This window comes from Bombina bombina, chromosome 4 (genome assembly GCF_027579735.1).
Source record: "Bombina bombina isolate aBomBom1 chromosome 4, aBomBom1.pri, whole genome shotgun sequence".
Taxonomy (NCBI): Eukaryota; Metazoa; Chordata; class Amphibia; order Anura; family Bombinatoridae; genus Bombina; species Bombina bombina.
In genome coordinates, this window is record NC_069502.1 from 103,811,020 (window position 1) to 103,836,994 (window position 25,975).

Sequence of the window (25,975 nt, forward strand, 5' to 3'; positions counted from 1 at the left end):
TATTTTTTATTTTATATTTTTATACTGTTTTTTATTTTTTGTAACTTAGTGTTTTTTATTTTTTGTAACTTAGTGTTTATTTTTTGTAATTAAGAAATGTTTAATTGTAGATTTAAATAAGTTGAGTAGGGTTAGGATTTTAAATATGTAATATAGTTAAATGAATTGGTAGTTTAATGTCTTTTTAGTAAAATAGTTAGGGTAGGTTCATTAATATTTTAATATAGTTTAATTTAATAGTAGGATAATAGTTAGGGTAGGTTAATTAATAGTTTAATATAGTTTCTTTTAATTCTAAAGGTAAGTTTCAATTTATTATAAGATAGGGATGTTGTAATTTTAATGTAAAGTTAGCGGGTTGTTAGGTTAAGGGGTTAATAGCTTAATTTAGTTTATGGTGATGTGGGGGCTGGTGGTTTAGGGGTTAATAGGTTTAGTTAGTGGTAGTGATGTGGGAGGCCAGCGGTTATGGGGTTAATACTTTTATTTCATTGTGGTGTGGTCCGGGAGCGGCGGGATAGGGGTTAATACTTGTATTTATTTGCGATGGGGTCCGGGAGCGGCGGGATATGGGTTAAGACTTTTATTTAGTTGCGGCAGGGTCCGGGAGCAGCAGGATAGGGGTTAATACTTTTATTTAGTTGTGGCAGGGTCCAGGATCAGTGGGATAGGGGTTAAACATTTTATTATAGTGGCAGTGTTTAGTGACAGGGTATAAATAAAGTTGGTAAAAAGCCGAATAGCAGTGAGATCGATGACTGCTAGTTAACAACAGTCCGCTGCTCATCACCCATACTTGGTGTGGGGCTTTTTGACGGCTTTTTTTTATAAATATGGAGATAGTATTAAGGTCCACGGCCGTGATGTTAGGCAATGTTAGGCTAGCGTATTAGTGCCATCGAATGCAAGAAAGTTAACGGCTTGATAGATAAAATATTCTACATAAGTATTTAATTAAGGCTGTCAGGCCTCCTTTTTTTTTTATTAGATAGAACAACTGCATAGCTAAGGGATCCTCATTTCCCTTTTACTTATCTTTTTATCATCAGCTAGTAATTTAGGTGTAATTTTGGAATTTTCACGATATTTAGTTTTTTTCTTTTTTGTTACTGCACTTTTATCTTTTCACTTATTCACCTTTTTGTTTCCATTTTGACTTCTTCCCTCTGACCTAGGACACAGGGAAATAGACCTCCATTTTCCACCAGAGGCACCACGGGGTCCAGAGTGGCTTTTGCACTGACACAGCCAGTTAGTGGCTCCTTACCAACTTCATTGGATTTACCCTCACATGCACATCACATACACACATTGTATGGATAGATGTATCACTAATTTGAAACCTAAATCTCCAATAATGCCGCCCAAAATTAGAGACAGGAAAAACAGGAAAAACAGGAATAGTACTGATAATTTATATAATCCTTCTCCTTTAATTATACCTTTAGAGACATCTACACTAGAGTCACACAACATAGTCAAACAAATCACAGACCTCATGCTACCACAATTCGACCAGATTAAAACTGACATACTGAATCTCATGCTAGAAATCAAGCAATTTAAATATAGACTCAATGAAGTAGAACAGTGTGTCTCTGATTTAGAGGACGAAAACATTCAACAAGAGTTGATTAATAAAGAACAAACCAAACATATAACTGACATGCAATCCAAACTTAATGAAATTGAAGACCAAGCACAACATAATGATGTGAGATATATAGGTATTCTAGAAACTAACGCATACCAGGACCTACTCAAATTTATATATCTTATATTACTGCAAAGCCTAGGGATAGAACCTTCTTTGTTACCTCTTGCAGTGGAAAGGGTCCATCGTATTGGTATACAAAAAATGTTTCCCTAATGGTGCAGTCAAAGTTAGACCTGTAATTGCAAAATTCCTCAATTTCCAGGATAAGCTCAAGATCTTGCATCACTATAAACAAAAAATCCCATTTGTAATTGGAGACAACAAAAATTGTAATGTTTCAGGATTTTTCGAACGAGACATCATTAAGAAGGAGAGAAATTACGCCTTTTTGCAGTAAATTAATAAATATCGGCATGAAGGCTACGGTCATATACCCCACAACAATTAATATTTTTACAGAAAACGATTGTTTGATGTTGAGTAACCAGGAAGAGGTAAAATATATATTTTTTTTTTAAATAAGTGTATTTTGCTGTAAAACGGTGACTTACCAAAAATTGATGGAATAGTACCTAAAATGTATATGTATCTGCAATATTATATGCAATGCTATCAGCTAAGTTATATGGCTCTTCATATAAGAGACCAGTTGATGTATCAGATATTTTTTGGTTCCTCTTTTTTTATGTGTGCAGTATGCTAGCTTTTTTTTTGTGCCTCCCGTCTCTGCCCCAACACCCCCCCCACCTCCAACATGCTTTTTGTCTTGTTGGTATTGATCCACCTCCCTCACTAGCAGGAAATGCTTATTGTATTATTTAAAAAAAAAAATAATTCTAAAGATATCAAAAGATTTTAGCACAAATTAAAAAATATACCCCTGATATAGTCTGCCTACAGGAGACACATCTAAAAGAAACAGAACTGGTAAAACTAACAACAGGGTGGGTGGGCAAGGTGGTGGGAACCCCCTACATCAATAGGAAAAAAGGGGTCACCTTTCTTTTTAATAAAAATTTGCAATATAAAACTGTGTGGGTTGAACTGGACCCAGAGGAAAGATATATTATTCTTTAAATTGAGGTGGAGGGTATAGAATTGACATTATGTAATATTTATGGCCCGAAACAAGTCGGATAAAACATTTTGGGATAAGTTGCAAGTAAAGCTACTGCCATTTAATTAAAAAAATGTAATTATTGCTGGCGATTTCAGTCTGACATCCTACCCTACACTAGACAGGTTGAGACCCGCTCTGAATAGAAACAGTAAGCAAGAAAGTAAAACATTTAAAATGTTTGGTAAGACACTCTGTGTCAAAAATTTATGGTGCATACAAAATCCGGACTTAAAGAGATACACATGTGAGTCACACTTACATCAAACAATGTCTAGGCTCGATTATTTTTTAATATCTGATAAACTCCTAATTTATGAGCTGGTCGCAGATATCAAGGAAATCATAATCTCAGATCATGCCATTATTACCCTAAATATTAAAGTTAGGAATAATCAGGCATCAGGCAACAGTTTTTTCTTTCCTAGTTATCTTGCTAATAATGTCCAATTTAAAGCTTGAATGAAATTAAAATGGAAGGACTTTTATCAGTTGAATTATACCCCAGAAATGCGAACTGAAAGAGGTGAGATTAAGGCATATCTAGTTATTCAAAAACGTAAAATGGTTGCTAGGGATCCGCAATTGGCGAATCAATTACGTAATGCCTACAACTCATACATTAGTGACCCTGCACCAAAAATGTGGGAAATTTATCAAGAAAAAAAAAGAGAAAGAGAAGTTTTTATAACACAAAAAATGGCACAGGAAGAACTTAGGACTACGTTCTTTTTTTTAAAGCCATGGGGGTAAACCTGGTAAATTCCTTGCAAATATAATTAAAACTAAAAAAAAAATATTTCATAGAATCTCTCAAAAACCCACAGGGCAGGATCACTAATATTAACGAAATTAATAAGTATATCTTACAATATTTCCAGAAATTATACTCGACTAATATAATAGTTAAGGAGAATTTTTGGAAAAGTACACAAACTCCAAAGTTAGCAAAAAGCAAATTAGACAAATTAAATACACCTATTTCCCATAAATAGTAAATATTGCCATTAGGAGAGCAGCGGCTGGACCAGATCAGATACCGGTGGAACTTTATCAATGCCGTTCAGAAGATATTACACAAACATTGGTTAAATTATTTAATAATTATTACATGGAGGGTACGGCTTGTTACAGACACTTTACGGCATCTTTAATATCTTTTATTCCAAAAAAAGGTAAAGATAGAGCAGAGATCAGTTTGTATAGGCCAATTTCGTTATTAAATAGCGATTACAATATTCTTAAAATTATTATAGCAACTAGGCTTAAATCTTGTATTGGACCCCTTATTCAAAAAAGACCAAGTAGGTTTTATGCCAGGTAGAAACTTTTCATGTAACATAAGGAAATTTCAATTGATACTGAACAGCTTCCAGGCAAACTTGCAGAAAAGGAACCCTTTAAAGGGACCAGATGCAGCAATAGTCTCAATAGATGCAGAGAAGGCCTTCGACTCCTTTACTTGGGATCACTTGTTCACAGTGCTTTTTAGGTTTGGAGACGAGGGCCCTTTCTTTAATTTCATTTATTTAATTTATAAACATCCTAATGCCGCTATTATTATTAATGATCGACCTTCACCTAGTTTACAGTTACAAAGAGGATCAAGGCAAGGTTGCCCTCTATCCCCTTATTTATTTAACCTGACCCTTGAGCCCCTAGCTATTTGTTTAAGAAGAGAGATTGAAGGGATCAAAATGGGCACAAGAAAGGTTACAACGTCTATATATGCGGAAGACTTATTAGTTTTAATGTCAAATACTTGTGAAATATCCCTTTATTAATCCAACTACTACAGGAGTTAAGTGTCTTTTCGGGCTATAAAGTCAACACAGCTAAAACAGATTTTTTTTGGGTAAAGAAACAAAAAAATCATATCAAGGTTCTCAGTTTAAAGAAGCAAAAGAAGCATTTATATATCTAGGTATCACATTAGCTAAAGATAGCAATGAATGGTACAGGCTTAATTATCCCCCAATGTTTGCTAAAATAAATTCTGATTTGAAAAATTGGGCTAAATTTAAACTAACCCTAACAGGTAAAGTAAATTTGATAAAGATGGTGATATTCCCCAAACTCTTCTATTTAATGCAGAATTTACCAATCGTGATAAACAGGAAAGACCTAGGTGTATTTAAAACAGAGATGCCTCCAATTCCTGTGGGGGGAAAAAACATAGAGAGCCATTGCCTTTAAAAATCTTTCATTATTTAGTGCTGATGGTGGCCTGGCCTTACCAGACATTGAAATATATAATCTAGTGGTTATCACAAAGATAGCATTAGATTAGCTAACTGGAAGTGATTACTATGCATTTGATAGTACTGAGGAGGGCAAATGGTGCATCCTAGACCCAGTACTGAATCTGTTCAGAGCAGGTAAATCTTCTATTTCATTGTTATATTGAATAACCATGAGCTTTTTTGGTCAATTTACACCCGAGGTGGTCCAGAAAAGCTTTAAACTAGTAGATGCTGCAATACTCTCCTCTTGAGAGAATCACACACCAAATTGGTAAACAGAATCGCATTGACTCAAATGCAAGGCATTAGAGGCAGATATATATCATTGTTTTTGGGGCTGCCCTAAAATAAATACATTTTGGTATAAAATAAACTATTGGTCAAATAAAATTTATCAAAATCATTAAAAAATAATAGAAAAAAGAAACCCATTTTAAAAATGTCCGTCAAATTAATGCTATAATTATGGTAGGTAGACTATTGATCTTGAAATATTGGAAATCAAATAAAGCCCCCAATTTGACAGAATTCCAACAGAAACTTAAAAATCAAATTGTCATGGAACAATAAACTCAAATTAAGTGCTTCTATTACAAATGGAAGAGCATAATTATTAGCTTCCTCAAGGAGATACAAAGGCAGCTGATTGTACCTTTCAGAGGTACCATGTTTCTTGAGTTGGCCATTGTGATAATTAATTTTTAGAGCCCTAGATAAGAGGGGGAGGGGATGGGAAAGTGAGGTGAGGAGTCGGGGGCTAGGCTGGTCGCAGCCTTTCCCCTAAGGTGTTTCTTTTTCCTTCTTTTTTTTTGTGTCTTTGTTTTTATTTTTACATTTCTAGTTATTTCAACTAGGTATGAAAACCCAATTTATATACAAAAAAAGTTTGGAGTGCCCTTTGAATGAGTTGATTGTAGAATATAATCTACCTGTATGTTTAAAGGGACAGTCTAGGCCAGAATAAACTTTCATGATTCAGATAGAGCATGTCATTTTATTTCTAATTTACTTTTATCACCAATTTTGCTTTGTTCTCATGGTATTCTTAGTTGAAAGCTTAACCTAGGAGGTTCATATGCTAATTTCTTAGACCTTGAAGGCCACCTCTTTTCAGAATGCATTTTAACAGCTTTTCACCACTAGAGGGTGTTAGTTCACGTATTTCATATAGATAACACTGTGCTCGTACACGTGAAGTTATCTGGGAGCAGGCACTGATTGGCTAAACTGAAAGTCTGTCAAAAGAACTGAAACAAAGGGGCAGTTTGCAGAGGCTTAGATACAAGATAATCACAGAGGTTAAAAGTATATTAATATAACTGTGTTGGTTATGCAAAACTGGGGAACGGGTAATAAAGGGATTATCTAGCTTTTAAAACAATAAAAATTCTGGTGTAGACTGTCCCTTTAAGGCATTTTGTAGAACTGGAGCTCTCTTTATGAGAAAACATTGTGTTGACATTAACAATGCATGACAACCAATTTTTGATTTATTTTGTATTGTTTTCAATTACTGCCTATCTCTGATGATTGATTGTAGACTTGTATTATGAATTGAATAAAAAGTAAAAAAAAAAAAAAAAAGAATCAAGTTCAAAGCAATAACTTACTGCAATTCTTGGATGGCCCAAAAGCTTCACAACTTCATTTATTATTTTCATAAATCTGAGAAATACAGGATCCTCATAATCATATCGATGATCAAGTAATATAGATATAATTATGTTGGCAACAGCAGCATTCATGTCCATGGTGTTCTCAAATGGTTGTCCTATTAATGAAAATAAATAATATGTAAATTACCAATTGCACACTGCTTTAAAGTATTTTACTGTTATTTCCCTGCATATCTTAACTTATATAAAGAAAAAAAATATATAACAATTAACAAACACTTTAGAATTTTATAATATTGTTTTAGAATGTTAAAAGATTAACTTAAAACTTTTTATCTGAATATTGTCATGTGCAAAAAATTGTTGCAAAGAATATCAAATCTGAAATATTGTGTCTGATATTCTTTTATTAACTTAATGAATAAATGTACAAATACAAACAGAGTTCATTCGGACAAAACATTTCAAAGTAATTGTTCATTTGGAAATGTATAAACAAAAAACTAATTTATTTTCATGTAAAATTAACAGTAAAAACACAACTGGTTCTTGGGATTAAAGTGCACAGGCAGATAAAGAAAATTCTGACAGTTCTATTGAACGGACAGTAGTAAGTCAAACAAGCATTAACTCAAAATATGTTGTTGTTTTGTTTGGGGGGGGGGGCATCTATTTTTCACAAAAAAAATACATTTAAAAATATAGACATTGGGACATTGGGTGCCCTAAATATTTTTATCGCTCTCATGCTAACTGTGTTCAGAGTTTTACATTTTAACATACCTGGGCTTGCATACATATTAAAAGTAAAAATTTAGAGCACAAGCGAAAGGTCAGGCGTGATAGCTTCAGGACTTCAGATATCGTGACTGCGCTAACTTCTTCCCATAGACTTTAATGGGACAGGCTACTAAAAAAAATAACATTTATCGATTGTGAACTAACCCAACTCTGTACTAGACCAACAGAGCTAAACCCGAAGAATGTAAGAAATACTTTAGATTCCTTCACATATAAGGAAACATTATTTTATTTAATAGATATTTCTCTCGCTCTATATATATGATTATTTTTTGTAAAATATCTATGCACATTTAAAGATATATATTAGCGCTTTCCAGTCGAACACCTTGTCACCTACCATATCCCCTTTAACCCTTATAAAACTTTTTTTTTTTTAATTAATATTTAATTGATATTTTTTTAAGTAAATAACTATTTTGTTTATGAGTGTAATACTTTATTTAAATATGTTTTGGATGTGTTTTGAACACTTTTTTTTATTACCACTAAAATTATTGACTGTTTATGATCTAATTAATGATCTCTTTATATTGGTGTCTAATTAGCTTCTAATTAAATTATTATTTTATACCTAAGTGAGAATGTGATTATGGTGAACATTTTTGCACCCCTCACAATCTAAAAGTACATTCAGGTTTTATCACAGTACAATTGTTTAATCCAAAAGTCAAATTGTAACTGAAAGATGCCTATGTTTCCAAACAAGTAAACAAATGAGTGTATAGACTCATTTATTGTACATAATTATTGCCATAAACTATTTGACATTCAAATGATTCATTTTGAATAGAAATAGGTGTTTCAGAATTACAAACAAATTACATCCTGTTCAAACATCTTGTAAAATGTGTAAACAAAGATTAAAATGTACTGACCACTAAAAGATTCAATCTTTTGAATTAAGAAATCACTTTCTTCATTAACTTTTTCTTCCAGAGATTGTTTTCCCATTCCAAAATCTCGTAATGTTGAAAGAGTAAATCTCCTCATGACTTTCCAATTCTCCCCATTGGAAAAAATTACACCTGAAATAAAATAAAAATATAATTAATTGGAATAGTGACTGATTACATTTACAAATCAATGGCAGTGCTATTTATGTGCGATATCCACACAAACTATACCTTATTCTATTTAGAAAAATAACTACAGATTGCGGAAATACCTACATAAGCAAAAAAAAAAAATTCATATAAAAAAACACATTTTTGTGTCAATTTTTTTAATATAGTGTTGTAATTGAGAATCAATAATTTAATAATGTTGTATTCTTTGGTTATGTTAATCAATAAAATGTAATAACTGAAAATTAGAATAAACTACTTATTTTGTAGGAATAAAGTATTTAAAAAAATATATTAGATACATTTTACAACCATGTACAATTCTGATTTTCATTGTTGTGACAACACATTTTGAGAATTTAAGCAATATTTATTTTAGACTTAGCCCAGCTGCAGCCTTCTTTGACATTCTTTTTATCCATAACTGTTTTTAACTGCAGTCACTATTGTGGAATAAACTGTATTGCTTTGAGCTCGGCCTGGACTTTTCTTATATATATATATATGTAAGTTAAGACAATGCATGCATACTCATTATCCATGTCCAAACTTACCTAGCATAGCAAAAAAAGAAAAAAAAAATATATCAGAAAATACAAAAAAATACAACCTATATAGAATTGCACAATATGAAATATATTTTACATTAATTTCCTATTTAGTTTTATTAGTTTAGATAAATACAATATCTATGACCTTATGAAATTAACACATAGGTGATTGCTATTATTGTGACGGCATTCATTATTTGTTAGAGAAACGAATGCCAAATATGACTGCAGAATCCAACTATTTTCAATGCAGGATTTTTATTAGTCCAAAAGTGCCCCACACAAATATCTGTTCAAATTCAGATATTTTTGTATTTCACTTTTATATTAATCAGTCTGGCACCGAAAAAAGTTGAATTCTGCAGCCCACAGCCATATTCGGCATTCCTTTCTATAATGAACAGGGAATGCTTAAACTTTTATTTATTTATTTATAAAATATTTTACCAGGAAAGATACATTGAGATTTCTCTCATTTTCAAGTATGTCCTGGTGATGATCACTTGACAGCTATAAGGACAAGAAACTCCCTTTTGAATAGTGGGATCATCATTTTTTGTAATGAGGTGTATGTGACATCATCACACAGCAAAATGATGTCACACACTGCTCTGCATCTCAAATGGCGAGAGACCTCAAGTCCTTTTTCATCACCCAACTGCAGGTAAGGGAAACTGCTTTGTACAAGTGATTGTCTCTGTATCTTTCTTTGCATGGGGTAAATAATGCAGAGGAGACAGCAATGAACTTGATCAGTTAATGTAAAAATGTTAAAGGTTTTTAGGAACTAATTTGTCAAATAACTAAGGGATAAATTACTTGCTTTTTCCCCTGTGCAAAGAATTTATGTAGTCAGGTGATCATTAAAGGGAATATGAAACAATTCTCCTTTAGGAAAAAAAAAGGTATGTCAAACCAAAGTAAGCATAAAAAGAAACAGATTTTGTTTAAAAAGCAAACAAAGTACTTGTTTTATTTCTAGATGAGCACTTCTCAATGTAGCCACAGCCAGCAGCTAAGCACCTGATAGGGTAATAATGTCTTCCATAGAGATGATGTAATCAATAAAAGGAGCAAGTCACGTGTAATAGAGCACCACCAGTAGTGCTCGTGACACATGGGGCTCCATGTACGAAGCAGCGAAAACTGCTCTGGAGCCTTTGCGGGGCAGGTTCGCATATGCGAGCCTGGTTCCCGCAATGTAAGAAGCAGCCGTCATTAGACCGCTGCTTGTTACAACCTACGCCACCTCTGAGGTGGCGAGGAAAAATCACAGGGAGCTTGCTCGCTCTCGGTGATTGACAGTCCCTTCAGTCTCGTGATTGGTCACGCGAATGAAGGGACGGGCATTACACACTCCGATGATTGTGTAATAATACATACGGGCAAGCGGATCAACAGATTCCATCCGCCGCTTAGTACATGGAGCCCATGCTGTGAGTATAAGCCCTCCACATGGGCAACCTTCAGTAATTGCAGCAGCTCACTCTATTGCACAAAAAGTGAAGATCAGTTGATCTTGGTAAATAAATAATTCCTATAATCACAGAAAAAGCAGCACTCCTTAGGATAAAAAGACCTTTATTGTACATAGTGGGTCACCAGTAAAAAGCAGCACTCCTTAGGATAAAAAGACCTTTATTGTACATAGTGGATCACCAGTAAAAAGCAGCACTCCTTAGGATAAAAAGACCTTTATTGTACATAGTGGGTCACCAGTAAAAAGCAGCACTCCTTAGGATAAAAAGACCTTTATTATATATAGTGGGTCACCAGTTAAAAGCTCACACTGTAACCCACTATATACAATAAAGGTCTTTTTATCCTAAGTAAATACTTCCTGCCTATGTCACATGCACAACTGGTGGTGCTCTATTACTCGTGATTTGCTCCTTTTATTGATTGCTTCTTCTCTATTGAAGACGTTATTACTCTATGAGGTGCCTCTTCTCTTTTGTTCCTGTTTTTCAGTATGCAGTGATTCCAGGACTGGTTAAGAGAGCTGCCTGAGTGATTGCAGAAAATCCTACTCAGTTAATCATTTGCTGAATATCGTTGGGATTTTTATGGGTCTTTCCCCTACATATATTGTCTGTATATATATACATAAAAAAATGTTTTTCTTTTTTTGGCTATTGTGTGCATTTAAGCGCCACTTTAGTTACGTTATCTTGTGTAGAACTTAAATAATACTGTAAAATAATTTTTGCATTAGAATTCCTCTACTGAGCATGGGTAATAAACTGGCTGCAGGTAGAGCATATTTCTCCTAGCAATGCTACAAAGGAAAAGCTTCTCCTTTGCTTTCCTGGAAAGACCACAGCCCCTTTGTGGGGCAGTGACAGGAAGTAATTGACCCTTACACAAATTAAACTAAAAAATAAATGAAACATAAATTCTCTTAAAATGATGAGTAATACATAATGCGATGATTAAGTATAATGCACTGATTAGTGCTTTTTTTTAATACAACATTAAAACAGACTGTTTTGTATCCATTTAGATTTGTAATAAGGAAGTAGGTTGGAGGTGTTAGGATTGAAATGATTTCCTTTTCTGTCTTTTCAGTAAGGTTGCAATTTATTGAATAAAGTAAAAAACAAAACAGGTCCTCTTATAAGGGGCGGCTAAAAAGTCAGCCAGTACAGTTGTTATGTATACAATTACCTTAAAGGGACAGTCTACACCAGAATTTGTATTATTTTAAAAGATAGATAATCCCTTTATTACCCATTCCCCAGTTTTGCATAACCAACACAGTTATAATAATATACTTTTAACCTCTGTGATTATCTTGTATCTAAGCCTCTGCAAACTGCCCCTTTTTTCAGTTCTTTTGACAGACTTGCAGTCTAGCCAATCAGTGCCTGCTCCCAGATAACTTCACGTGCACGAGCACAGTGTTATCTATATGAAATAACTGAACTAACACCCTCTAGTGGTGAAAAACTGTTAAAATGCAATCTGAAAAGAGGTGGGCTTCAAGGTCTAAGAAATTAGCATATGAACCTCCTAGGTTAAGCTTTCAACTAAGAATACCAAGAGAACAAAGCAAAATTGGTGATACAAGTAAATTGGAAAATTGTTTAAAATTACATGCTCTATCTGAATCATGAAAGTTTATTTTGGCCTAGACTGTCCCTTTAAAGGGACATGAAATCCCAAATTTTTCTTTTATGATTCAGATTGTACATGCAATTTTAAACAACTTTTCTAATTTACTTCTTTTTTCAATTTTCTTTGTTCTCTTTGTTATCTTTTGTTGTAAGCTCAGGAGCGTGCATGTGTCTGAAGCACTATGTGGCAGCAGTTTTGCAAGAATACAAGAACACTAGGGGCGCGATCAGATATAGATCGTAGTTTGCGGCACAAGCGAGGGAACCCCCGCCGCTCGTAGTTTCAGCTCGCAACTCAAGCTATCCCATATACAGCACTGTCAGAGGCTAAAGTGCCGTAAGTCTGACAAACCAGCGATGTCCAGAAATCTGCGTAAGTACAAATTTCTGGAGTCGCCAGTGATTTACGGCACTTTAGAAACTGCTGGTGCCTACAAAACCTGACTAAGTTATAAAATCACCCGTACTGTCTAACACACCTCCCAAAAATAGCCTGACACGTCTAACCCTCTATCCGCTATACCCCCTCACTATCCTAACAATAAAAAATGTATTAACCCCTAAACCGCCACTCTCCTGGACCAAACCGCCACCTAATAAAATTATTAACCCCTAAACCGCCACTCCCGGACCCCACCGCCAGCTATATTAAATCTATAACCCCCTAATGTGAGCCCCTACCCCACCACCATCTACCTTACCTACCCCCTAAAGTGAGCCCCTACCCCGCCGCCATCTACCTTACCTACCCCCTAAAGTGAGCCCCTTACACCGCCGCCATCTACCTTACCTACCCCCTAAAGTGAGCCCCTACCCTGCCGCCATCTACCTTACCTACCCCCTAAAGTGAGCCCCTTACACCGCCGCCATCTACCTTACCTACCCCCTAAAGTGAGCCCCTACCCTGCCGCCATCTACCTTACCTACCCCCTAAAGTGAGCCCCTTACACCGCCGCCATCTACCTTACCTACCCCCTAAAGTGAGCTCCTACCCCGCCGCCATCTATTTTAAAAATATTAACCCCTAATTTAATCCCCCTACACCGCCGCCACCTATATTAAACAAATTAACCCCTAATCTAATCCCCCTACATTGCCACCACCTATATTAAACACATTAACCCCTAATCTAATCCCCCTACACCGCCGCCAGCTATATTAACTATATTAACCCTAATTATATTAGGGTTAATATAGTTAAAATTGTTATTATATTATATATATTAACGATATTAACCCTAATTATATTAGGGTTAATATAGTTAATATAGTTATTATATTATATATATTAACTATATTAACCCTAATTATATTAGGGTTAATATCGTTATTATTTTATATATATATATATTAAGTATAATAACCCTATCTAACTCTAACATCCCTAACTAAATTCTTATTAAAATAAATCTAATTAATATTAATATTATTAATTAAAATATTCCTATTTAATCTAAATACTTACCTAAAAAATAAACCCTAAGATAGCTACAATGTAATTAATAATTACATTGTAGCTATTTTAGGGTTTATATTTATTTTACAGGTAACTTGATATTTATTTTAACTAGGTACAATAGCTATTAAATAGTTAATAGCTACCTAGTTAAAATAATTACCAATTTACCTGTAAAATAAATCCTAACCTAAGATACAAATACACCTACGCTCTCAATAAATTAAATAAACTACAAATATCTCAACTAAAATACAATTAAATAAACTAAATTACAAAAAAAAAACACTAAATTACAAAAAATAAAAAAAGATTACAAGATTTTTAAGCTAATTACACCTATTCTAAACCCCCTAATAAAATAATAAAGCCCCCAAAATAAAAAAAATTCCCTACCCTATTCTAAATTTCAAAAGTTAACAGCTCTTTTACCTTACCACCCCTTTTGCCTGTAAAAAAACCCCACAATACCACCCCCCAACATTACAACCCACCACCCACATACCCCTATTCTAAACCCTGTTTTCTTTGGGGCAAGGTAAGGTAAAAGAGCTGTTAACTTTTTTAATTTAGAATAGGGTAGGGATTTTTTTTTATTTTGGGGGCTTTATTATTTTATTAGGGGGCTTAGAATAGGTGTAATTAGCTTAAACATCTTGTAATCTTTTTTTATTTTTTGTAATTTAGTGTTTGTTTTTATAATTTAGTTTAGTTTATTTAATTGTATTTTAGTTTAGATATTTGTAGTTTATTTAATTTATTGATAGTGTAGGTGTATTTGTAACTTAGGTTAGGATTTATTTTACAGGTAAATTGGTAATTATTTTAACTAGGTAGCTATTAAATAGTTATTAACTATTTAATAGCTATTGTACCTAGTTAAAATAAATACCAAGTTACCTGTAAAATAAATATAAACCCTAAAATAGCTACAATGTAATTATTAATTACATTGTAGCTATCTTAGGGTTTATTTTATAGGTAAGTATTTAGATTTAAATAGGAATATTTTAATTAATAATATTAATATTAATTAGATTTATTTTAATAAGAATTTAGTTAGGGATGTTAGAGTTAGATAGGGTTATTATACTTAATATATATATAATATAATAACGATATTAATTATATTAACCCTAATATAATTAGGGTTAATATAGTTAATATAGCTGGCGGCGGTGTAGGGGGATTAGATTAGGGGTTAATGTGTTTAATATAGGTGGCGGCGGTGTAGGGGGATTAAATTAGGGGTTAATGTGTTTAATATAAGTGGCGGCGGTGTAGGGGGATTAAATTAGGGGTTAATATTTTTAAAATAGATGGCGGCGGGGTAGGAGCTCACTTTAGGGGGTAGGTAAGGTAGATGGCGGCGGGGTAGGGGCTCACTTTAGGGGGTAGGTAAGGTAGATGGTGGCGGTGTAAGGGGCTCACATTAGGGGGTATGTAATGTAGCTGGCGACGGTGTAGGGGGATCACATTAGGGTTTATACTTTTAATGTAGGTGGCGGCGGGGTCCGGGAGCGGCGGGTTAGGGGTTAAATACTTTATTAGGGATTGCGGAGGGGGATCGTGGTTGACAGGTAGATAGACATTGCGCATGCGTTAGGTGTTAGGTTTTATTTAGCAGGTAGTTTAGGGAGTTACGGGGCTCCAATAGACAGCGTAATGCTTACTACGGCTGCATTTTGTGGCAAAGTGAAAATGGAGTAAGATTTCTCCATTTTCACCACATAAGTCCTTACGCTGTATATTGGATACCAAACTGCGAGGGTTTGGTATACCTGCCTATGGCCCAAAAAACTACAGGCAAAGGCAGAAATATATGAGCGTAAATTCTAGGTTACGCCGTATATAAGATACCAAACCCGCGCAAAATTCGGCGTCACCGGCTTTTGCGGGCGACGCTGCATATCGGATCGGGCCCTAGATGGCCGGACTATATCATGTAGTGCTACAGAAACCTACCTAAGTATCTCTTCAACAAAACACAACATGAAATGAGAAACAAATGAGAACAAAGCAAGTTGATAATAGAAGTAAACTGGAAGCTTTTTTAAAATGATAAGTTCTGTTTGAATCATGAAATAATCTTTTGGGGTTTAGTATCCCTTTAAATAATAATAAAGGCATAATGCTGCCTTCTAAAGGCTCTTTGACTTAGTAAACCCTTTGTACTGACTTTAAATTGTGTTGTAAAAAAAAGAAGGCATTGCATTAGCATATTAATATCTAACAGTCTACTGCTTACTCAGACTGGATTGACTGGATTGCTATTTATGGATCCTGATCCTGCGTTATCTCCTCTAGACTGAGGCTTTTTGCATGTGTTGGGTAGCGCGTATGTTACCATTGGAAAGTAAAAAGTTATCGCACAAGCTCTAGCCCAGCACGTGCAAAATGCCGAAGTCTGAATATTGCAACCACGTTAACGTATTCCCCCGAAGTGAACTTACTTGACATGAAATACGAATATTTTACATTCCAGTATTTTTGACATAGAGGAATATTTCATTAATACATACTTCTATATATTGACTGGATTACGAGTGGTGCATTACAGGTTAAAAGTAAAAACGACCAATTGAACACAATTTAATATAACACACTTCGGGATAGAGTGACTTCAGAGCTCTGTTAACTGTTCAGTGAGTCAAAAACTGTCACACAACACATCAAAAATACATTTAAAAATACAGTTACACTTATAATAACACTGCCTAATAAAAATTATTAAAAAAATCCATTAAATAGTTATAAAGGCTCAAAGATTATTTATGTATTTATAGACATTTAAACACATATAAACACATAAATTCACATGTATACATATAGAAGTGCATTGGAGCACTTTACAGTTAAAGGGATAGTCTACATGGGTTTGCAAGAACCTTGTTTGGGATTGTTGGGCTGCGGGCACCCTACACCATCTTGTGCCACCTCATGCAGGGCAAAAGACAAAAGTATTTTAAAAAATACTTTTCCATTCGGCCGTTGTAGGATGGCAGCAAACTCTTCCAAGAGAATCCTTTGGTGCTTCTATTGTGTAGCAGCATCCAATGATCAGGCTTTCACTTGTAAAATTCATGACGCGTGCTGTAGTTTTGCGCATGTGCAATGTGTCTGCAATGTGTCTGTGTCTCAGTCCATTTACACACACTGCTGGGTGCAATTTGTAACAAACCCACAAGAAGGAGGAAGAAGGAGGGAGGAGGACTTTGGCGGCCATATTAGTGCTGCTGAATAAATACATTTTCCCCAGAATACTGTAATCACTTTTGCCCTGCATGAGGTGGCACAGGACGGCGTGAGGATGCCCACAGCACAACAATCCCAAACAAGGTGCTTGCAAACCCATGTAGACTGTCCCTTTAAGTAGATGAAAACATGTAAAATTATATTTATGCAATATTCATGTTTAACTATGTATTTAATGCAAATATTTCACATTTCAATGTTCTTCACAAAGATAAATGGATATCCTCTATCTATCTATCTATCTATCTATCTATCTATCTATCTATCTATCTATCTATCTATCTATCTATCTATCTATCTATCTATCGATCTATCTAGGCATAGACATATATATTACTAAAAAAACATCATATATAGAAATTTGTCATTATGAATAAATAGAACATATTCTTCTATGTAAAGAACATTGGAATGTGAAATATTAATATATTCATGTCAGGTTAGTGCACTTGAGAAAATGTGATAGGTTTGCATGCGAGTAGGGTGTTTTTTTTTTTTCACTTTTTTGCCCTACATTGACTTTGGGGCAATGCGTTATTGATGTCTTGATATTCAAAGGTTAACTTTTTGCAAACATCGGCTAGCGCACGAGCGAAAACGTTTTACTTTAAACTTTTAATATGCGCAGTACCCAAATTACTTTGAGTGGAGTTAGTGAGCAAGCAGGAGCGATAAATAATGTTCTACTCGTAATCTAGTCTTATATCTGTTGTTTTTTTGGTAAAATATATAACTATACATATGTATATATATATATATATATATATATATATATATAAACATACGTATCTATTTAAAAATACATAGAACATATTCCCTTATGTGAAGAAAATTGGAATGTGAAATATTAACAGTAAATACACATTTTAACACGATGATTTGTTTTCAGCTACTTGACTACAAAGGTCTCCAGTACATATATATATATATATATATATATATATATATATATATATATATATATATATATATATATATATATATATATATATATCAAATATACAAAGGTGAAAAACACTGATGGCTATACCAATAAATACATGAGTGATAATATCACTATCAACAGTTCCTTGAAAATGCTTATGCATATGATCTCCAATTCATATGCATATGTGTACAGCAATGGATAAATCTCTCTCTGATGCCGTAACAGAACAATGGATACACTTCAGACTAGACACACTACAAAACCCTCAATATATAGGATATAATGATAGAGGAAGCTTACGTAGCCTTCTTATGCCACAATACTTGATATTGCCCAGAGCGGGAGTGGTTTTATATTGGAGCAGCCTGTGCTCTACAGCTAGTAGCTGTGTCAACTCACCACCACCTTGTACCGTCTTCCTCCGTATGACGCTGTCGACTACCTGGATACCTGGGAGGGTTGGCTTGTGGGGATGGCGTGCTGTACTTTCTCACCTTCAGGATTACCACACCAACTTTTTTCACCTCTCCTCTATGTATCAGTGTGTCGGCTTGCTTTGCTTCAGTACGCCTTGAGCCTTTGCTGCGGGGGGAGGTGTGTCTAGTCACATGGCAGCTTTCCAGCCTGTCAGGCTCTTTGAAAACCGGTACTTCTCGGCACTCAAGGAAACTGTGTGGGAGCTCTGCCAGCCTAACGATTCCTGGTCAAATAGTATTATTAGTGGAAGAGCAAAGAACAGTAATTTTTAAATGGAAACACTTGATGGTGACTGTTGATGTAGGGTTTTAGTGGGGTAGCCTCTGTCCTGGAACCTTATGTACATTTCTTCCATCTGTTGCTGGGCTTTTTCTTCATCTGAGTTGTTTCTTAGGACCCTTTTGAACTGGGATTTAGGCAGGGATCTCTTGGGTGCTGGTGGATGTCCACTAACAAAAGATAGCAGTGAGTTCCTATCCGTCTCTTTTCTGTAAAGTATACTCTTCAGAAGGCTTCCATCCTTGAATAGCTGAAGATCCAGAAAATGAATTCTTTTGTCATCCTGTTTTTTTTATTACCTTGTTATATTCATATCATATGTGCTGATTTTACAAAAGTTGGCTAGCTTTATGCTACTATATTATGATTTGGGATCATATTGTTGCTGTATGCATATTATTTTTATGCTTTACATTTATATTTATTTTTATGCTTATGATTTTTATGTTTATGTTCACTTCCAGTGCTGGCCACTATATCTATTTTTTGGGGGGGTTGGGCCCTCCTCCATGTCCTAGAACATTTGATTGGCTTGCATATACATCTCACCTGATTGGGGGCTGTAGTATTGTTGATATGGTTGCTATGACAACCACCTGTCGGCACCAATCAACTTAAGGTATTTACAGCTTATCAAGTACTATTATTCTATCCCTGGGGTTTTTTCATTTTTTTCTTTGGTTTGCAAACCAGTTCTGTGCCATGTCCTGCATGATTTCTGCTTTATGGTGCTTTAATGCATATGTGTGATTTGGTGTTCACTATAGATTTATTGTTCGTTGTCTATTTGATTAGATAGTCACGCTCAGTGGGGGCCCTCACCTGTTATATGCTAATTGTGGGAGTGGCATCACAGGTGTTGACCTGAAACTGTATCAATTAGGGTAGTTTAAAAGACACAGTTTGTAACAGTTTGTTATTTTGTATTGTCTGACGAAAGGGGTAACACCCCGCAACGTTACATTAAATGGTAACTTTGAAAATCCTGGCGAGTGCATCCCTTTTCTTCACTACTATCAATACTTTGGAAGCACACTGGATGGATGAAATGTTAACCATGAGTGCTGGCCTACCTGCTGTTTATATATATATATATATATATATATATATATATATATATATATATAAATATATATATATATATAATCTGTGTAACACTACACTTTGTTATGATTGGTTTTTGCATTAACCCCATTACATACTCCTATCTCATACATGATAGTATGTTATAAGCTTTATAGATATCTTGTAATTTTAGATTAGAATCTATTGTGGGGACACAGTTCCTTTAACACAATTAGCTTATTGCTATTTTACATACATAAGTAACATTCGCCTAGATTACTAGTCTTGTGTTAGCCTTAAAAAGCAGCATTGAGAGTTCCCAACGCTGCTTTTTAATGCCCGCTGGTATTACGAGTCTGGCAGGTACAGGTGTACCGCTCACTTTTCTTCCGTGACTCGAGCATACCAAAAATCCACTTACGTACATTGCGTATCCTATCTTTTTAATGGGATTTGCCTAACGCCGGTATTACAAGTCTTGGAAAAAGTGAGCGGTAGACCCTGTCCTGTCAAGACTCCTACCGCATTTAAAAGTCAGTAGTTAATAGTTCTATGGGCTAACGCCGTAACATAAAACTCTTAACTAAAGTGATAAAAAGTACACTAACACCCATAAACTACCTATTAACCCCTAAACCGAGGCCCCCCCACATCGCAAACACTTAAATAATATTTTTAACCCCTAATCTGCCGACCAGACATCGCTGCCACTTCAATAAATATATTAACCCCTAAACCACCACACTCCCGCCTTGCAAACATTAGTTACATTTTATTAACCCCTAATCTGCCGTCCCTAACATCGCCGACACCTACCTACATTTATTAACCCCTATTCTGCCACCCCCAACTCCGCCGCAACTATATTAAATGTATTACCCCATAAACCTAAGTCTAACCCTAAACCTAACACCCCTAACTTAAATATAATTTAAAATAATCTAAATAAAATTTCTACAATTAACTAAATTATTCCTATTTTAAACTAAATACTATAATAAAGTTATTAGCCCCTAAACTAAAGTTTAACCCTAACTTAAATATAATTTAAATAATTTGAAATAAAAATAATATTATTAACTAAATTATTCCTATTTAAAACTAAATACTTACCGATAAAATAAACACTAAGATAGCTACAATATAACTAATAGTTGCATTGTATCTATTTTAGGGTTTATTTTTATTTTACAGTCAAATTTATTTTACTTTGTATTTATTTTAACTAGGTACAATAGTTATTAAATAGTTATTAACTATTTAATAACTACCTAGTTAAAATAAATACAAATATACCTGTAAAATAAATCCTAAACTAAGTTACAATTACACCTAACACTACACTATTAAATAAATTACCTAAATTAACTACAATTAATTATAATTAAATTAAATAAACTAAATTACGGAAAAAAACCCACTAAATTACAGAAAAAAATAAAATAATTACAATTTTTTAAAACTAATTACACCTAATCTAATCCCCCTAATAAATAAAAAAGCCCCCCAAAATAATAAAAATCACTACCCTATACTAAATTACAAATAGCCCTTAAAAGGGCTTTTTGCGGGGCATTGCCCCAAAGTAATCAGCTCTATTACCTGTAAAAAAAAAAGACAATACCCCCCCAACATTACAACCCACCACTCACACACCCAACCCTACTCTAAAACCCACCAATCCCCCCTTAATAAAACCTAACACTACCCCCTTGAAGATCACCTTACCTTAAAACGTCTTCACCCAACCGGGCAGAAGTGGTCCTCCAGAATAGGATTGAGCTTGCATTCTGTTGGCTGATTGGATCAGCCAATAGGATTGAACTTCAATCCTATTGGCTGATTGCATCAGCCAATAGGATTTTTTCTACCTTAATTCCGATTATCTGATAGAATTCTATTAGCCAATCGGAATTGAAGGGACGCAATCTTGGATGATGTCACTTAAAGGTAACGTCATTTAGTGTTAGTCGTCGGAAGAAGAGGATGCTCCACGTCGGATGTCTTGAAGATGGACCCGCTCTGCTCCGGATGGATGAAGATAGAAGATGCCACCTGGATGAAGACTTCTGCCCGTCTGGAGGACTTCTTCTGCCCAGATAGGATGAAGACTTCGGACCGTCTGGAGGACCACTTCTGCCCAGTTGGGTGAAGATGTCTCAAGGTAGGGTGATCTTCAAGGGGGTAGTGTTAGGTTTTATTAAGGGGGGTTTAGGTGGGTTTTAGAGTAGGGTTGGGTGTGTGGGTGGTGGGTTGTAATATTGGGGGGGTATTGTCTTTTTTTTTTACAGGTAATAGAGCTGATTACTTTGGGGCAATGCCCCACAAAAAGCCCTTTTAAGGGCTATTTGTAATTTAGTATAGGGTAGGGATTTTTATTATTTTGGGGGGCTTTTTTATTTTATTAGGGGGATTAGATTAGGTGTAAATAGTTTAAAAAAATTGTAATTATTTTATTTTTTTCTGTAATTTAGTGTTTGTTTTTTTCATAATTTAGTTTATTTAATTTAATTATAATTAATTGTAGTTAATTTAGGTAATTTATTTAATAGTGTAGTGTTAGGTGTAATTGAAACTTAGGTAAGGATTTATTTTACAGGTATATTTGTATTTATTTTAACTAGATAGTTATTAAATAGTTAATAGCTATTTAATAACTATTGTACCTAGTTAAAATAAATACAAAATTGCCTGTAAAATAAAAATAAACCCTAAGATAGATACAATGTAACTATTAGTTATATTGTAGCTATCTTAGGGTTTATTTTATCGGTAAGTATTTAGTTTTAAATAGGAATAATTTAGTTAATAATAGTATTTTTATTTAAAATTATTTAAATTATATTTAAGTTAGGGTTAGACTTAAGTTTAGGGTGTTAATAACTTTATTATAGTGGCGGCGACTTTGGTGGTGGCAGATTAGGGTTTAATAACTATAATGTAGGTGTTGGCGATGTTGGGGGCATCAGATTAGGGGTTCATAAGTATAATGTAGGTGGCGGCGGTGTCCGGAGCAGCAGATTAGGGGTTAATAATATAATGCCGGTGTCGGCGATGTCGGGGGTTGCAGATTAGGGGTTAATAAGTGTAATAATAGGGGTGTTTAGACTCGGGGTTCATGTTAGGGTGTTAGGTGTAGACATAAAATGTATTTCCCCATAGGAATCAATGGGGCTGCGTTAGGAGCTGAACGCTGCTTTTTTTCAGGTGCTAGACTATTTTTCAGCCGAATCAGCCCCATTGATTTCTATGGGGAAATCATGTGCAAGCACGTTTAGACAGCTCACCGCTACCGTAAGCAACGCTGGTATTGAGGTGAGATGTGGAGCTATATTTTGCTCTCCACTCACTTTTTTGCTGCTAACGCCGGGTTGAAAAAACCCTGTTATACCAGCATTGTCTGGAGGTGAGCAGTGAGCTGAAACTGCTCATTAGCCTTACCGACAAAAACTCATAATCTAGCCGATTATTATTACGCATAACTACTATTGTAGTAACAAGCCTCTATGAGTTTAGTAATGAGGTTCTATATCATGTTATTCATGCCATTGATCACAAACGCACCCACACATTTGATGTATCTGATTGGATTATGTATTGTCCAATAGATGATGAGTACTGCTTTTAAATAGTTTCTGTGCAGGTGTATTGAATAGCTACGATTACGGCCCTTGGCCGAAACATGTCAGCAATTCAGTATATTCACTGTTGTGTGTGTTGTGAACTATTTTTGCTGCGGACCTCCTGTGGTCTTTTTACCATTATTTGGATAAAATAAAGAACCATTTTATCATTACTACACCAGCCTACGATACTGTTCTTTGCTCTTCCACTAATAATTATATATATATATAGAATGAAGAAAAACAACGAGGATACTCTGGAACTTGCAACCAAAGTGGTTTATTCAAACGAACAGGTGGAGCACTAAACACTGTGCAAGGTAGGCAGGATCTTATATATTAAAAAAAGATGGTGTGTAACAAAAGCTATACACCAGAGGGCGCTGTGAGCCTTATACAGATACCGATATAACCCTAAATCACAATAGACATATGAACATAGTTGCTCAATACATACGATCTCCCCCAAAATAAAAGATATATGTCCAATTTATGATAAGGGTACCCAAAGTCTTATTTAAAAGTCCAAATTGCAGAGTTAGTTTCACACTTTAAGGCTTGTACACCGAATATTCAGGCTGCTCTCTCCCTTCCTCCACTGTGTAGTAGTAGATCTAAAAAGATAAAAACACAAGAGAGGCGCCCAAATGTGTGTATCTGTAACAAGCTGTAATTTGAAGATGCAACAAGTCTTCACACAGACTACTCACAATTTGAATGAGCACACTTATGTGCTTGTAGTTGCGGGCTGGCTATCAGAGCTACCCAGCTGGCTCCCTCCGGTCTCCACTCACTCTCAGTCTGCAAATACAAAAGCGCTCAAATGTGTGTATCTGTGATAGCAAATTAAATCAGCACCAAACTTTTCACACAGGGTACTCACAATTTGTTAGAGCACACCTATGTGCTTGTAGACACTGGCTGGCTATTAGAGCTAACCAGCTGGCTCCCTCCGGTCTCAGAACTCCTCCACTGCAGGTGTATGGTAATGCTGGGCTCACCAAATGAGTATCCAAGCCAACAGATAAAATCAAAGTCTTTTATTCTTATGACAATGATGGCTGTGATACAATAGTTTGTATAGATGAGCCTATGGAAATATGCTACGCGTTTCTCTGCTCTAACGGCCGTTTCATCAGGCATATTTTACATCAAACATTCTTCGGCTTTTATAGCCGCAATTACCATACATCCTGCATAAAAGAAACCTCCCTAAAAAAGGGAGTGTGGAATCATTAACCAATCCCTATCTCTTGTGTTCGTACCTTGTACTCTGATTTGCCACTTACACTGGGTGTGTGTGGATCTCAACTCAACTACCTGTGTTAATAACTGGGGGATATGCGTGATAGTATGCACAGCTGACCTGAGCTCCATTGATGCGCACATTTCTTACATGTAGTGCTATGTCGTGCTATATTAGATCTATAGATCATAATATCCTTCATATACGTAAACTATATCCCGGATGTTACTAGTATACCATTTACTCGTGTATGGCTAATATATATATTGATGATCATACATAAAATTCATATATATATATATGTATACATCACACCTAACTTATTTAAAAAAATTATAAATTTAAAATTAAAAACTATATTTATGGATAGCTAAAATCATTATTTAATATAAGAATTTATATATCCATAAACAATTGCTACACTTGAAGGATCAAGAGCCTATATTTCAATTTTTCCCACAAATTCCAAAGGCAAATGAGTGTAATGTATGTATATATACCCTTGTAAAGTTGCGGTCTCCAATTTCCTAGTGTGTATATTACTGCGTGACCCTTTACGATAAAACTTAAAAATTTAATTATTTACCTAATGCACCTTTCTTTCTAACCAAGGCATTACAGGGCCCATAATACTTTTAATATTTATTATTACTGAGATTATACTATGCACTATAAAGAGCACATCCAAGGATATACAGTATTAGCTAATGTGCCTTACTTATCTGTTTTTTAACGTGGCTGTTATACCTTGCTTGTTCTTTCTTATTATGCAAATATATAAAGAATATTCTAAATAATGAATATTACGTGTGGTTTTGTGTTGAATATAATATCCCTTACATGGTGATAAAAAGGTGTGTTACACCATTTTGTGATTAGTGGGTTAGATGTAATATATTAACTATTATAGTCCCTAATACTACTACATTGTGCACTCAAATATACTTAAAAATACTTGCAGATACTTCATTTATGTGAATCTATATTCTTCCTAATTCATACCTATAGTTATAAATTTTGTACATTATCATAGTAGTGTAAAGTAAAAATTATTATTAGTGTATTAATATTATTAATGCAATCTTTTGCTATGTGAACTATTGATTATGGTGAATAGATATGTGAAGCAATACAACGTGAATGATGTTAACTTCCTCTATTAATGTGAATATTAATAAATAATAATAGTGATCCTAAATTTGTGTAAAATGATACATTTTATATACCCATATGTGACTGTGATTTTGGTCTGATTATTTTTATTTTTATTTTTATGATACTCGGTGCTCTGTCCAGATCATATTAAATGGTTTTTAGTTGGTATTGAACCAATGCCCTAATCTAATATTCGATAGATGATTGTATTAAGATATATCTACTAGATACACTAAGGGGATAATCCCCTTCAAGGTGCCATTTGGAGAATCAATCCCCAGTGCTATGGGCCTTGATGCTTTTAGTGCCATGTGTTATATATT

General features: G+C 34.6%; 1 protein-coding gene across 1 annotated transcript in view; it reads right to left on the reverse strand.

The window, feature by feature from the left end:
* The window catches only part of LOC128655955 (cytochrome P450 2K6), a 236,806-nt gene that overhangs the window by 133,054 nt on the left and 77,777 nt on the right, over nucleotides 1-25,975 (reverse strand). Inside the window, exons 4-5 of the mRNA XM_053709565.1 lie at nucleotides 8,313-8,462; nucleotides 6,628-6,788 (exon numbers count right to left, since the gene is read on the reverse strand). Of these exons, the coding sequence (XP_053565540.1) occupies nucleotides 6,628-6,788; nucleotides 8,313-8,462 (311 nt within the window). The remainder of the gene's footprint in view (nucleotides 1-6,627; nucleotides 6,789-8,312; nucleotides 8,463-25,975) is intronic.